The sequence below is a fragment of the Microplitis mediator genome, chromosome 3 (genome assembly GCF_029852145.1).
Source record: "Microplitis mediator isolate UGA2020A chromosome 3, iyMicMedi2.1, whole genome shotgun sequence".
NCBI classification, from domain to species: Eukaryota; Metazoa; Arthropoda; class Insecta; order Hymenoptera; family Braconidae; genus Microplitis; species Microplitis mediator.
The window spans coordinates 1,849,983-1,864,979 of record NC_079971.1 but is presented as its reverse complement, the minus strand read 5'-3'; the positions used below and the strand labels follow the sequence as shown (position 1 = coordinate 1,864,979).

The following is a 14,997-nucleotide window of genomic DNA, read 5'->3' as shown; positions in this document are numbered from 1 at the left end:
CCCATTTTGCCTTAGTGGCCCTTTTTGGCTCAGTGGCTTATTTCGCCCCTCTCCCCACCCAAATACTTTTCATCTTCAAAATTTTAGGGGACCCATTTTGCCCCCCCCCCCCCCCCCTCCCCTATGTATATATGTATATGTATAATTGAAATAAATGTATATGATCACTCAACAAAAATACACCGAGTAACATGGAACGGTGTAAAAGAAGTAGATTACACCGGGTTATGATTACACGGATGGAAAATTTACACCGAGAGAAGTTTTACACCGATATTTTACACTACACGACCGTGTAAAGTCCTCCGGGTCTAATTTTTACACCGTAATATTTTACAGTGTATGGTCACTGGTCTGACAATTAGTCAGGTGTAATCACATTCGATTACATATATATACCTTTTTTTTAATTTAATACTTTGAATCAAAAAAATTTTTATTTATTAATAAAATTAAATAAAGTAATGATATATAGAACTCTATTATTGCTCTGATTGAAAGGAATAAATTTATTAAATTTATTTTTTCCCGCTACTATATTCAAGCACCTTCGCGTGCACCCAAAAAATTATACAGACCTGATGTTTACATCTGTCAAAATAAAAAGTTACTAAATGGCGAATATTGTGTTGAAATTTATTAAAGAAACTACGCTCGACTGGGTATTTATAATTACTGTAAGTAATTTTTTTAATATTCTACGAGTTTATAAAATTGCTTGTACGAAGCCCTTTTTTTGATAAATATTATAATTTTTTTTTACTTACTTATAGAAAATAAATGTGATATTGACAGGTCAAGGTCAATGAATATATTATTTTTCAATCTCGGGTTTTAGATTTTTGTAGTATTAGCTAATGATTTTAAAAAAATATATAAATTTTTTCATGCATTTAAAAATTAACATATGTTGCATTTTATTACTTTAAGGCCATGCTTCGAGGGTGCCCCCCACTTTTTTCCAAAAAATGTGGCGCCGCCTGGTGGCCGCCAGCCGCTCTAAAAAAAGTACTAGAGCTGCAAAACTTTAAAATTAAATTAAAATTATTTAAAGTAATAAAATGCAACATATGTTAATTTTTAAATGCATGAAAAAATTTATATATTTTTTTAAAATCATTAGCTAATACTACAAAAATCTAAAACCCGAGATTGAAAAATAATATATTCATTGACCTTGACCTGTCAATATCACATTTATTTTCTATAAGTAAGTAAAAAAAAATTATAATATTTATCAAAAAAAGGGCTTCGTACAAGCAATTTTATAAACTCGTAGAATATTAAAAAAATTACTTACAGTAATTATAAATACCCAGTCGAGCGTAGTTTCTTTAATAAATTTCAACACAATATTCGCCATTTAGTAACTTTTTATTTTGACAGATGTAAACATCAGGTCTGTATAATTTTTTGGGTGCACGCGAAGGTGCTTGAATATAGTAGCGGGAAAAAATAAATTTAATAAATTTATTCCTTTCAATCAGAGCAATAATAGAGTTCTATATATCATTACTTTATTTAATTTTATTAATAAATAAAAATTTTTTTGATTCAAAGTATTAAATTAAAAAAAAGGTATATATATGTAATCGAATGTGATTACACCTGACTAATTGTCAGACCAGTGACCATACACTGTAAAATATTACGGTGTAAAAATTAGACCCGGAGGACTTTACACGGTCGTGTAGTGTAAAATATCGGTGTAAAACTTCTCTCGGTGTAAATTTTCCATCCGTGTAATCATAACCCGGTGTAATCTACTTCTTTTACACCGTTCCATGTTACTCGGTGTATTTTTGTTGAGTGATCATATACATTTATTTCAATTATACATATACATATATACATAGGGGAGGGGGGGGGGCAAAATGGGTCCCCTAAAATTTTGAAGATGAAAAGTATTTGGGTGGGGAGAGGGGCGAAATAAGCCACTGAGCCAAAAAGGGCCACTGAGGCAAAATGCCCCCCCCCCCCCATAATTTTGAAGATGAAATGCGTTTGGGTGGGGGGCGGGGCAAAATGGGACATTGAGGCAAAAAGGACCACTGAGGTAAAATGGGCCACTGAGGCAAAATGGGCCCTACAAAATTTTGAAGATGAAATGCGTTTGGGTGGGGGGCGGGGCAAAATGAGACATTGAGGCAAAATGGTCCCCCAAAAATTATTAACACGAAAAGTGTTTAGAGCGTGGGTAGGGGCAAAATGGAACACTGAGGTAAAATGAGCCACTGAGGCAAAGTGGTCCCCAAAAAATTATTAACATGAGAAGTATTCGGGGCGTGGGTAGGGGCAAAATGGGTCACTGAGGCAAAATGGTCCCCCAAAAATTTTTAGCATGAAAATTTTAGGGGCGGGGGGTAAAATGGGCCGGAAGACTTTGAATTATATATATAGGGGAAGAGGAGGGGCAAAATGGGCCCCTTAGGAAAAAAATTTTCAAATCCTCAGTTTTTTTTTACTTGTTTTACTTTTTTTACTCCATTGCCAAGTATTTGACCTTAATTTGTTCTGTCTATTAAAAATAAAAAATCGTAAAATGTGGGGCAAATGGGCCCCCCTCAGAAAGTTTTGATAATGTGAGTTTTTCAGCTTGTTTCACTTTTTTTTCTTCGGCTGAGTTTTCGGTGTTAATTTGCTGTGTCTATCAAAATTAAAAAATCCTGAAAAGTTGGGTAAAACGGGCCCCCAACAAAACTCAATGTATGTTTCTCGCTTGTTTTATGTTTCGCGCCATAACATATAATGTTTCAAATGAACTGCCCATGCAGTTTTTAAAGCCCGTCAGCACATTTTACCCCCCTTCCCCCAAAACTTTTCATGCTAAAATTTTTGGGGGACCATTTTGCCTCAATAGCCCATTTTGCCTCAATAGCCCTTTTTGCCTCAATGTCCATTTTTGCCCATCCCCCCACCCAAACACATTTCGTCTTCAAAATTTTGTAGGGCCCATTTTGCCTCAGTGGCCCATTTTACCTCAGTGGTCCTTTTTGCCTCAATGTCCCATTTTGCCCCGCCCCCCACCCAAACGCATTTCATCTTCAAAATTATGGGGGGGGCCCATTTTGCCTTAGTGGCCCTTTTTGGCTCAGTGGCTTATTTCGCCCCTCTCCCCACCCAAATACTTTTCATCTTCAAAATTTTAGGGGACCCATTTTGCCCCCCCCCCCCCTCCCCTATGTATATATGTATATGTATAATTGAAATAAATGTATATGATCACTCAACAAAAATACACCGAGTAACATGGAACGGTGTAAAAGAAGTAGATTACACCGGGTTATGATTACACGGATGGAAAATTTACACCGAGAGAAGTTTTACACCGATATTTTACACTACACGACCGTGTAAAGTCCTCCGGGTCTAATTTTTACACCGTAATATTTTACAGTGTATGGTCACTGGTCTGACAATTAGTCAGGTGTAATCACATTCGATTACATATATATACCTTTTTTTTAATTTAATACTTTGAATCAAAAAAATTTTTATTTATTAATAAAATTAAATAAAGTAATGATATATAGAACTCTATTATTGCTCTGATTGAAAGGAATAAATTTATTAAATTTATTTTTTCCCGCTACTATATTCAAGCACCTTCGCGTGCACCCAAAAAATTATACAGACCTGATGTTTACATCTGTCAAAATAAAAAGTTACTAAATGGCGAATATTGTGTTGAAATTTATTAAAGAAACTACGCTCGACTGGGTATTTATAATTACTGTAAGTAATTTTTTTAATATTCTACGAGTTTATAAAATTGCTTGTACGAAGCCCTTTTTTTGATAAATATTATAATTTTTTTTTACTTACTTATAGAAAATAAATGTGATATTGACAGGTCAAGGTCAATGAATATATTATTTTTCAATCTCGGGTTTTAGATTTTTGTAGTATTAGCTAATGATTTTAAAAAAATATATAAATTTTTTCATGCATTTAAAAATTAACATATGTTGCATTTTATTACTTTAAATAATTTTAATTTAATTTTAAAGTTTTGCAGCTCTAGTACTTTTTTTAGAGCGGCTGGCGGCCACCAGGCGGCGCCACATTTTTTGGAAAAAAGTGGGGGGCACCCTCGAAGCATGGCCTTAAATAATTTTAATTTAATTTTAAAGTTTTGCAGCTCTAGTACTTTTTTTAGAGCGGCTGGCGGCCACCAGGCGGCGCCACATTTTTTGGAAAAAAGTGGGGGGCACCCTCGAAGCATGGCCTTAATCAAAGGGAAAATTATACATTTTTATGGTTTATTCAATTGTTAATTCTACACATTTTATGGGATTTTTTTTTTTTAAATTAAGTTAAAAGCCATCGTGTTCGCGGTTAATAACAAATCGTTAACTCTTAGGAAGGAGTAGTTGCGTGTTGGGATTTACCGGAGAGTATCGATTTCGGTGCATTGACCCACCGGATTGAAATAAGAGAATGAAATACAATATACGATGCAGAAACGATTTAAAATTATTTATTTAAGTTTTACTTTTATTTATAATTATTATTAATATGTCATATTATTTAAATTTTTAAATAATCCCTTTGTCGGTCGCAGGCCTGCGTTAACCAAATGCATATTAGCGTAACTTAATCAGTAAATAATTGTATATTAATTAAATAATTAGTTAATTAATTAATTAATCGATTAATCAAATAATAAATTATATTATTTATTAATTAATTAATTGGTTACATTGAATTTCTATTCCAGACTATTTATTCTAAGGGATGATTCAAAAAAAAAATGGTGGATTTGACACTCGAATTTGTGATAGATTAGTATTGCGATACTTTTGTTGTTGAGTTTAAAAATTAATTGTTAATCATTTTTTTTCTTCATTAAGATTTAATTGATTTATTGGTACGGAAATTTTCTTATTTTTAATGACAAATATTTTTTTTAACATTAATAAGTTTGTTGTATTTTTAAAAATTGTTTAAAATTAAGTTTAAAGTTACTGAGTTTTCTTTGTTACTTCACAATTCAAATGTTGTCTTGGACTTTAACTCCCGGTTTAAAGGTCAATTTTTTTTTCTAAATGTATAGAAAATTTTGTTGTGTAAAAAAATTTATGTACTTTTTTGTTCCTGTATCTTGCATAATTTTCACGGTATTTTAATTCAATGAACGCGTCACAGAGATAAATTCTTTAAAGAAATTTTACTCGCGAACTTTTTTCTCGTATATTTTATCTTGGATAATTTTTTTTTCATCGCTTAAAGTTTAACTTTTGTTTTACGCACGACCAACTATTTGCTTGTTTAAAAAGTATTCTTTTAAATTATTTTATTAAACTTAAATATTTTAAAAAGTATGTAAGATAAACATAATTAATTTATTAAATAAATATTAATCATTAATTTCGTTTATTTAAATGTAAATAAAATTAATAGTTTTGTTAATTATTTACTTTATTAAAAATGGGATCAAATTTAATAATTTATACAGAATAATTAAATTTTAAATATTCTTTCTACTGAAAGAAAGTGATTTAATCAAATCCATATAGATTTTATATTTCTCTTTATCATTGATCATTGATATAGTTTTTTTTTTCAAATTAATCCAGGGAATTAATAACAATAATAATTAATAAAAATTAAAATAGTAGTAATTTATGCCCTGATGTATAGATTTATTATCTATGCAGGTGCTAATTGACTTGTACATTTTTTTTTTATTCAAATTTTTGTTTTCTTTTTTTAGTCTACTGTAAAAAATTTTCGGAGTGAATGCGAAGCGGATGACTGCGTATTTAATTCCAGAGTGAAATTTACTCCGAAAGGGAGTAGTTTATTTTCATATTAAAACTGCGGTTCGCAGTGAAATTAAATTCTAAGGAGTTTATTTTAATATTAAAACACTAAAGGGGAGTGAATTCGGATTTAAAAAAAATTTAGATCACTTTGAAATCACCCCGCTGTAGAAATAAACTCAGTATTTACTCCGTATTCGGAGTGATTTTTTTTAAAACTCCATAACTCCAAGTAATGGAGTAAATTTGAATTTATATAAAATCCAGATCACTCCGAAATCACTCCGTTAGAGAAAAAAACTCCGTATTTACTCCGTATTCGGAGTGATTTGCTTAAAAACTCCATAACTCCAAGTAATGGAGTAAATTTGGAGTAAGTTTGAATTTAAATCAAAACCAGATCACTCCGTTAGAGAAAAAAACTCCGTATTTACTCCGTACTCGGAGTGATTTTCTTAAAAACTCCAAGTAATGGAGTGAATTTGGAGTAAATTTGAATTTAAATAAAATCCAGATCTCCGAAATCACTCCGTTAGAGAAAAAAACTCCGTATTTACTCCGCCCTGATTAAAAATACTCAGAAAAGTATTGAAAAAGATGAGAATTGAATACTTTCAAATAAATCCTATTCCACAAGGTTTCCATCTAGACATAAAATAAATACTTTTCAATTATATTGAATCTAAAAATAATATAAGAATTTCTAAACTTCTAAAGAATTGAAAAAGATTCGAATAAATTGACAGTTTTCAATCTTTCTAAATCTTCTTCAATACCAAAATAGTTTCATATTTTGAATCGAGTGTAAGATTGAAAAGAATTGATAATTTTCAATTTTTCTGAATTTTTTTCAATACTAAAATAGTTCCATATTTCGAGTTATGATTTGAATTGAAATAAATTAAAACGAATTCACATTTTCGAATCTTTCTTAATGTTTTTCTAAAATGATGAAAGATTGAATTCTTTTTAATTCCATTATAAGAATTAGAAAGTGTTCAAATTATCGAAATTTCAATTCCATTTAATATTTTTCAAAATCTCCGTATGGATTGAAAAGAATGAAAATAATTTTCACTACTTTTCAATGAGTATTTTTAATCAGGGCGTATTTGACGTGATTTTTTTTTTAAACTCTGAATGTCGGAGTGAATTCAAATTTAAATCAAATCCAGATCACTCGCTGGAGAAACAAACTCCGTATTTACTTCGTATTCGGAGTTATTTTTTCAAAAACTCTAGAGCTTCAAATGACGGAGTGAATTCGGATGAATAAAAAAATCCGTAATCACTCAGAATTTTTTACAGTAAAATGTAGACGATTTTTAAAAATTATGATAAGAGTAATTATACACGTGCAATATCTTTCTTAGTCAATGATGTAACATGAAAGAATAAAAGAGAATGAGAATAATAAATATATGAATAATAAATAAGTAAATAATGAAAGAAAAAAATTGTAGATATCCTTTTAGATAGGCGACAAAATATTTGTATTTATATTTATGTATTTGTATCACTAAAAAAAAAAACAAAAACAAAAAAAAATTAAGTACTTGTACTAGCATCGCTAATAATTAAAATTTTTATATTTTATCTTGTCAATAAAAAAATCCATCGAGAGTTTAGAAAAATAAAAGGGACCGTAAATATTATATCGATAATTACTTTCGTTTTATGTTTGAAAGTGTAATTAATATTTGAAAAAAATTGTTGGGAAAATATTTTTAGTTGGTAATAAAAAAAAAATAGTAAAGTCTGGTGTATGAAAATGAGTTACTAAATAATTACACGTTATCAGGTAATTGCAGCGAAAAAATGATATATATAGAGTATAAAAACAAACAATAACAAGATAAATTAGACGAGGAATTTTATAATTATTTGAATAATGCACATAAAAATAATATGTTTTTTTTATTATATAGTTATTATTAATAGATATTAATTATTAATTATTAACTATGTTTATCATTATTTAATAATTGTAATAATTGTTTATAATGAGAAGATGGAGAAAAATTGTATAAAATATTTATCATTACATTGAATAAACATAATGGTCACTATTAATATTTTTTTTTTTAGTTTTACTTAATTTTTAATTTTTATAAACAATTTATCTAGATAATATATTTACGTCTTTTTAACAAATATATATATTTATTCTAAATGAGTATATTTTTTCGCATCGTAAGTAATATTTATTAGAGTTAATATAAGAATATTTTGCTTTAATATTTGGGTTTGTTGGCACTATTAAATAATTTAGTTGTCTATCAAATAAATATTTTCTTAATTTTACCAAACGATTTTATTATCTTAGAGAGAGAAATATTAACGTCAACCAAATAGAGTCTATTAAATCATTTGTTAAAAATTACAAAATAGATTATGTTGACGTAATAAAATTTAGTTGTCCCAAATAAATTTTAGTTTAACAGCATTTAACAAAACCGATTAAATTGTCCGAAGAGAAATTTTTTCTCAGTGTATTAACATCACGGAAAAAACAGTTCTGCAAAAATGACAGAAAAGTCTGTAAAATTGACAGATGTTTCTCTGTAAATTAAATTATGTAATTTTTACAGAACCAAAAATGGAATTTTTACATTTTGAGGCTGTAAAAGTTACATAGTGAAGTTGTAGAATTCACAGAAGTATTTATATAAAAAATACAGCGCAAGTTATGTAAATATAACATCTGAGACGAGTATAATTTAGTTAGGGCAATTTGTTATAAAAAAAAAGTTTATTTTTGAACAATGAACAAATTTTTCTCTATTTTTTTCTCAATTTATCTATAAATTGTCTTATTGAGAAGGTTTGCATGTTAGGTTTCCACTATATTTAATTGGTTCAAGGAATGTCAAGGTCAAGTAATAAAAAGTATTTCATAATTATACAGTGAAATCACATAAATTTTCATAATGGAGTAAAAAAAATTGAAATTTTTTAATTTTCCAAAAAATTTTTTAAAATATCTAAAATTTTTTTCAAAAATTTGTTCAAAAACTTAAAACTGAAGTAAAAAATTCTGAAATATTCAAAATTTTTTTTAAAAAACAAACTTCAAAATTACAAAACGATTCTGCAACGTTAATACCATACTCATGTAGATTTTACATGAACTATAAGTAAATATTACATAAAGTAATAATGTATAATCTACAGAAAAAATATGTAATTTTTGCAGAATATTATATGCTAGTATTACATTATGTTATTTATAAAAATAACATTTATGAATTTGTAAAAATAACATATTTTATCTGTAAATGTTACAATTAATATCATCAGTAAATTTTACAGATTTTTTTCTGTAACTTTTACAGAACTGTTTTTTCCGTGATGAATTAAATTATATACTTAAGGGGATACGCTACCGAACCTCTTTCTCACACTCAGAAAAATAAACGGGACTGTCTGTATTGCACTCGTAGAGTAAATGAGAATTTTAAAACAATTTTTTTCGGAGACGAATTAGAATTTTTGAAAATACAAAATTTTTAGCTCTTTGTTAAGATTTTAAAAAACGCTAAAGACTCTCTATTTTAGGTTTCCAGTGTTTGTCCGTGAATTAAATTGAATTGCAAATCGATTACCGTTACCCCTTAAATACCAAAAAAAAGTATCAAAAATGAATATTAATGCCTGCAACTCTTGTGATAAAATGAATGTAAATTAAAGAATTTAATTTTAAAAATACATTTTTTAATTTAATTAATAAATTAATTTTAGCAAAGAAACAAAAGATAATAAAATCTTTCACAAAAGTCAAGTTAAATTTTTCAAACGAAACATTAAAATTTTTTATTTGAATTTTAAAATTTCCCGCCATTTATTTCAAATGACGTTTGCGCGCGGCGGTTAAAATTCTGATCTGTCAGTGATACAGAGGCCGTTCTTACCCCGCGCCGGTTTAATTCCTAAATTTAAAAATCATTAATTAAAAAAATTAATTAAATTTATAACGAAAATAAGTAATTATTCAAAATAAATAAATAAAAATAATTAATTTTTTCCTGTGGTAATAATTAACTAAATAAATCCAGGAAATAGTGACATCTAAAAGACCCTAGTGGTCATGGCCGCCACAAAACGGGAGTAAAAAAAACTATCTTAGTCATAAAACAAATCGAGGCTGGTTTTTCACAGCATCCATGCGCAGCAAAGAAAGATAATGCTCGACGTAAGTCGAGTAAGTGCACCAACAAATTCGGAAACAACAACCGAGACACCGGAGGAAACACCTGAAAAAATGAAGATGGCAGATGGTTCAGCAATAATACGACGAAACAGGCCCGGTACCAAAGCCAAGGTGAACAAATTACTTATTATTTAATTAATAACTCCAAACACCAACATCACACTTGACAACACATCCATGATTCTCGAACGGCCATTGTAATTTTTATTTAACGCCTCAGTTACCACTGGCTTAGAAATCAATCAGCTTCAAAGCTCATCAATTATTTATCTAAAAAAATAAATATATAGAGCAATTATATGTCGAATGATAAATAATAATTAATGACAATTTATTAAATCGATTTGTGACAGCTTGCTCGTTGCTCCATCTTCATCATACTCAAAATGACACCAATACCCAATGGGAAATCTATCAACTATCACTTAAATATTATTTATAAATTTTGTTTTTATGGACAAAAATTTTATTACTTAGTTTTGAAAATTTTACTGCTATGGAAAATATTTATGATCCTGAAGTTACCAGACAATTAAAAATTTATGATACTGAAGTTAGCAAACGTCAAATAATTTTTGGAATTTAAAAAAAATGATAAATTATAAAAAAAAAATATTTAAAAAATTGCACTTGTAGATTTTTTTTATTTTCTACATGTGCATTTTTTTAGTTTTTTTTTTTGCAATTGATTTGGTGAAAAAAAAATCCAAAAATTGTTGATTGTCTGCTAACTTCTGGATCATAAAAATTTTCGGATTTTTTTTTTCAATTTAAATATTTGTGATGATTCTGAAATTACCCGACGTCTACTAATTTTTTTATTTTTTTATGATACTGAAGTTAGCAGACGTCTAATAATTTTTTGATTTTTTTTAGACAATAAAACATAAAAAAAAATATTTGAAAAAATTGCACCTGTAGTTTTTTTAATTTTCTACATGTGCATATTTTTATTTTATTTTTTTACAATTGATTTGTTGAAATACGAAAATTCAAAAATTTTTAAATGTCTGCTAACTTCAGGATCATATTTTTATGATACTGAAGTTAACCGACGTCTGATAATTTTTCGATTTTTTTTTAAGCAATAAATTATTGAAAAAAAAAATTTTTGAAAAATTTGCACCAGTAGTTTTTTAAATTCTCTACATGTGCATATTTTTATTTGTTGTATTTTTGTAATTGATTTGTTGAAAAAAAACCCAAAAAATTTTAATTGTCTACTAACTTCAGGACCATTATTTTTTATGATACTGAAGTTAGCAGACGTCTAATAATTTTTTGATATTTTTTTAGACGATAAAACATAAAAAAAAAATATTTGAAAAAGTTGCACCTGTAGTTTTTTAAATTTTCTACATGTGCATATTTTTAGTTTTTTTTTTTCTTCGAATTTAATTGTTCAAAAAAAATCCAAAAATTTTGAATTGTCTGCTAACTTCAGGATCGTTTTACTGATTAATTAATCATCAAATTACTTGTCATTTCTCAATTTAAATAGTCAATTTTTTCCGTGTAGAATCCTCTGAAAAATAATTTATAATAAATAAAAATTTCGCAGGATTTTTGCCGATGGCCTGATGAACCTTTCGAAGAAATGGACAGCACACTTGCTGTCCAACAGTACATACAGCAAATGATCAGACGAGATCCAACCAACATAGACCTAATCCTCAGTATGCCTGATGCCCAAGACGAGGGTGTGTGGAAGTACGAGCATCTGAGACAATTTTGTATGGAGTTGAATGGTCTTGCTGTAAGACTGCAAGAAGACTGCGATCCTCTTTCATGTACGCAAATGACAGCAACTGAACAATGGATATTTTTATGTGCTGCCCACAAAACACCTAAGGAATGCCCTGCTATCGATTACACACGACATACTCTTGACGGTGCTGCCTGCCTGCTCAATAGCAATAAATATTTCCCGAGTCGGGTCAGTATCAAAGAATCATCAGTCGCTAAACTCGGATCTGTCTGTCGCCGGGTCTACAGAATTTTTTCTCACGCATATTTCCATCATCTCACGATATTCGATCCCTTTGAACACGAAACTTATCTATGCCGAAGGTAAAATTGTATTTTTATTTTTAATATTTTATTGTTATGGTTAATTATTTTATTTATTTATATATTTTTACTTCAAGGTTCACTGCTTTCGTAACTAAATATAAACTTATGTCAAAAGATAATCTTATTGTTCCCATATTAAAAGAAGACGGATCTACGGAAAGTGAAGCATAGGATTCAGCTGTACAAAGAATTTGTAATAATAACAATTGTCAGATTTGATTTATTGTTTCTTTGATATATTTATTTATCAATGGAATACTAAACCTTATATATATTTAATTTCCATTGGAAAAATTTTAGTAGAAAATTTAAAAAGATTTTTAAAAAATTTTTTAATACTATTTTTATATTGACGTGCGTTTGCTGCCAGAATCAGGTGACATTTTTTTAAAATTCTATACAAATATGACATGATACTGAAGTTAGCAGACGTCTAATAATTTTTGGATTTTTTTTTAGACGATAAACCAGAAGAAAAAAAATATTTGAAAAAATTGCACCTGTAGTTTTTTAAATTTTCTACATGTGCATATTTTTAGTTTTTTTTTTTTCTTCGAATTTAATTGTTCAAAAAAAAATCCAAAAATTTTGAATTGTCTGCTAACTTCAGAATAAATATGACGTGGAATGATTTTTTTATTGACTGCAATAAAATATAAGATAACAGTCATAATAAAATTAACAAAAACGTTTAAAAATTAGCGGCAAATTACCTGCAGATTAACCCGATCTTGTATGACGATCAAATTAATTGCAAAAAAAAACCTTTGTAATATAACATGACATATTTATATAAAATTTTTAAAAAAATTCTGCTGTTTAATGCGAGCGATTATACGCCGATATAAAAATTGTATAGAAAAAAATTAAAAGACAGTTTAAATTTCTACTTAAATTTATATAAATATTTATGTTTTAATTTAAAAAAATTTTCGTCAATTACGAATTTAAATTATGGACAAAAAATTCGTCCGAATTTAAATTTAAAAACCCAGTGATGTAAAACTAGATATTGATGCGACCAAAAAAGTAATTGACAATTTTATTGATTAAAAAATTATATAAATAATTAAATTAATTAATTAATTAAAGTTTAGTATTCCTTGGAAAACAAAAAAAAAACAAGTAAATCTTCAAAGACTTGTAAAGTCACACATAGACATTTGAATTCATTTATAATTTAAAATTTTCGCGGTTAAATTATAAAATACGCGGTAATTTTTATTTTATATATTATTTGAATATCAATAATTATTGTATTATTATTATTATTATTATTATTATTATTATTATTATTATTATTATTATTATTATTAATATTATTGATTAATTAATGAATTACTGAACAAATGCATCTAACGAAGGCTTATAAAATGTCTGACTGATGAAAAATACAATTAAAAGGTATGAGACTATAATTTATAACAGTATATATATAAACATATTTATTGATATTAATAATTATTAAATTTCACTCTAAATACTCATACATACTTTTTATATCGAGTCTAAATTAAAATATTAATTAATAATTTTTGTTTGTAAAACGGATTCGAAATAAAAAAAAAATTTTTAATTAATTGAATCAATAATAAATTTTAATATGATTAATTAATAAATAAAGTGAATGTGCATTTGATTTTTTAATGAGCTTTAATTGTTGGAGGAACTCAAATGTTAAAATTTTATAAATGGAATTTTAAATAATCAGTAATTTGTGAACTTAAGATAAAAAATAAGACAATTTATTGAAGGCATTTTGAGACAGTGCTCCGCAGTTTTTTAAAATTTTCAATGACTCAACTGTCGTCTGTATTTAAATTTTTTAATTAAAAAAAAATTACAATTGTAATCAATTAGGAGTTCAACGAAATTTTTAAGTAAATTGTAGTCTACAAAATTTGACATTTTGAATTATAATTTGACAGAAAAAAAAATCTTGAGTCAAAAAAATATTTTTGGACAAACGTTTTTTAAATCGTCAAGATTTTCTTGATCAAAGATTTTTACATCTGAGAAATTTGAAGTTTTCAAAAAAATTTCTTGAGTCAAAAATATTTACTTGTAGTCGAGCTTTTTTTTCTGTACACGATTTCACTGAAATTTATTTTCCAAATTTCCTTTAACTCCTGATTGATAACAAATGTAATTTTTTTTCAAATTTTCACCCGCGAAATCGTCCATTATTTAAATTAATGCTTTAATTTTTTTTTATTAATTAAAAAAATTTGAATGCTTATGACAGTTCAGGGTCATTGAGTTTTTTAAAAAACTGGGGGATAGTGACTGGGAATTCCCTTGATAATTAATTAAGAGTATGATTAAATAATAAATTATAATTAAGTATATGAATAACAGATGAGTAAGAAAACTTGTATGACTTAGATGAAATAATAATAATTAATAAAATGTTATAATACAAACCAAGTATTTATCCATTGTAGTCATAAACTATTTAATTGTTCTCTTATAACGTCAGTTTATATTCAATTATTTTTTTTTTAAATATCAATATTATTTATTATTATTTTAATTTAAATTTACGCGGCACTATTTCAAATTTAATCGATGGCAACAATTATCGACTTGCTAAGCAATATGATAGTGTCTGATATTTCACTGCCGATAAATTTCGAGTGATTTTTTTCCGTTTAAACTTTAATTATTTTCACAAGAAATCAACTGTCATTTAAAATTTTGATTTTTTTTATCAGTGTAAATAGACTTTGTAAATAAAAATAGCTGACTACTGACGAGAATAATAAGAGTGGATTGAGAACAAATGCTAAATAAGCTGAAATATGTTATAAAAATTTTATCTAGTGTAATTATTTCAATTATGTACTCATATTAAATAAAATAAATAAAGTTTTTACGAAATCCTCAAGTTTTTTTTAAATGTAATTAAGATTAGAATATTTTAAATAATAATCTTTTTTTTTTCAATTC

General features: G+C 27.2%; 1 protein-coding gene and 1 long non-coding RNA gene across 2 annotated transcripts; both read left to right on the top strand.

The window, feature by feature from the left end:
- The first annotated feature begins 3,192 nt into the window (after positions 1-3,192).
- LOC130665013 (uncharacterized) lies at positions 3,193-6,893 on the top strand. The gene is made up of 2 exons (XR_008989499.1): positions 3,193-3,735; positions 4,011-6,893. It is a non-coding gene; the product is annotated as an uncharacterized LOC130665013 (long non-coding RNA).
- Positions 6,894-9,902: 3,009 nt separating this feature from the next.
- On the top strand, positions 9,903-14,945 carry LOC130665009 (MOB kinase activator-like 4). The gene is made up of 3 exons (XM_057465246.1): positions 9,903-10,086; positions 11,537-12,045; positions 12,123-14,945. Exons 1-3 carry the CDS (start codon positions 9,949-9,951, stop codon positions 12,217-12,219), a joined length of 744 nt encoding a protein of 247 aa, XP_057321229.1. The 5' UTR covers positions 9,903-9,948; the 3' UTR covers positions 12,220-14,945.
- The last annotated feature ends 52 nt before the right edge of the window (positions 14,946-14,997 follow it).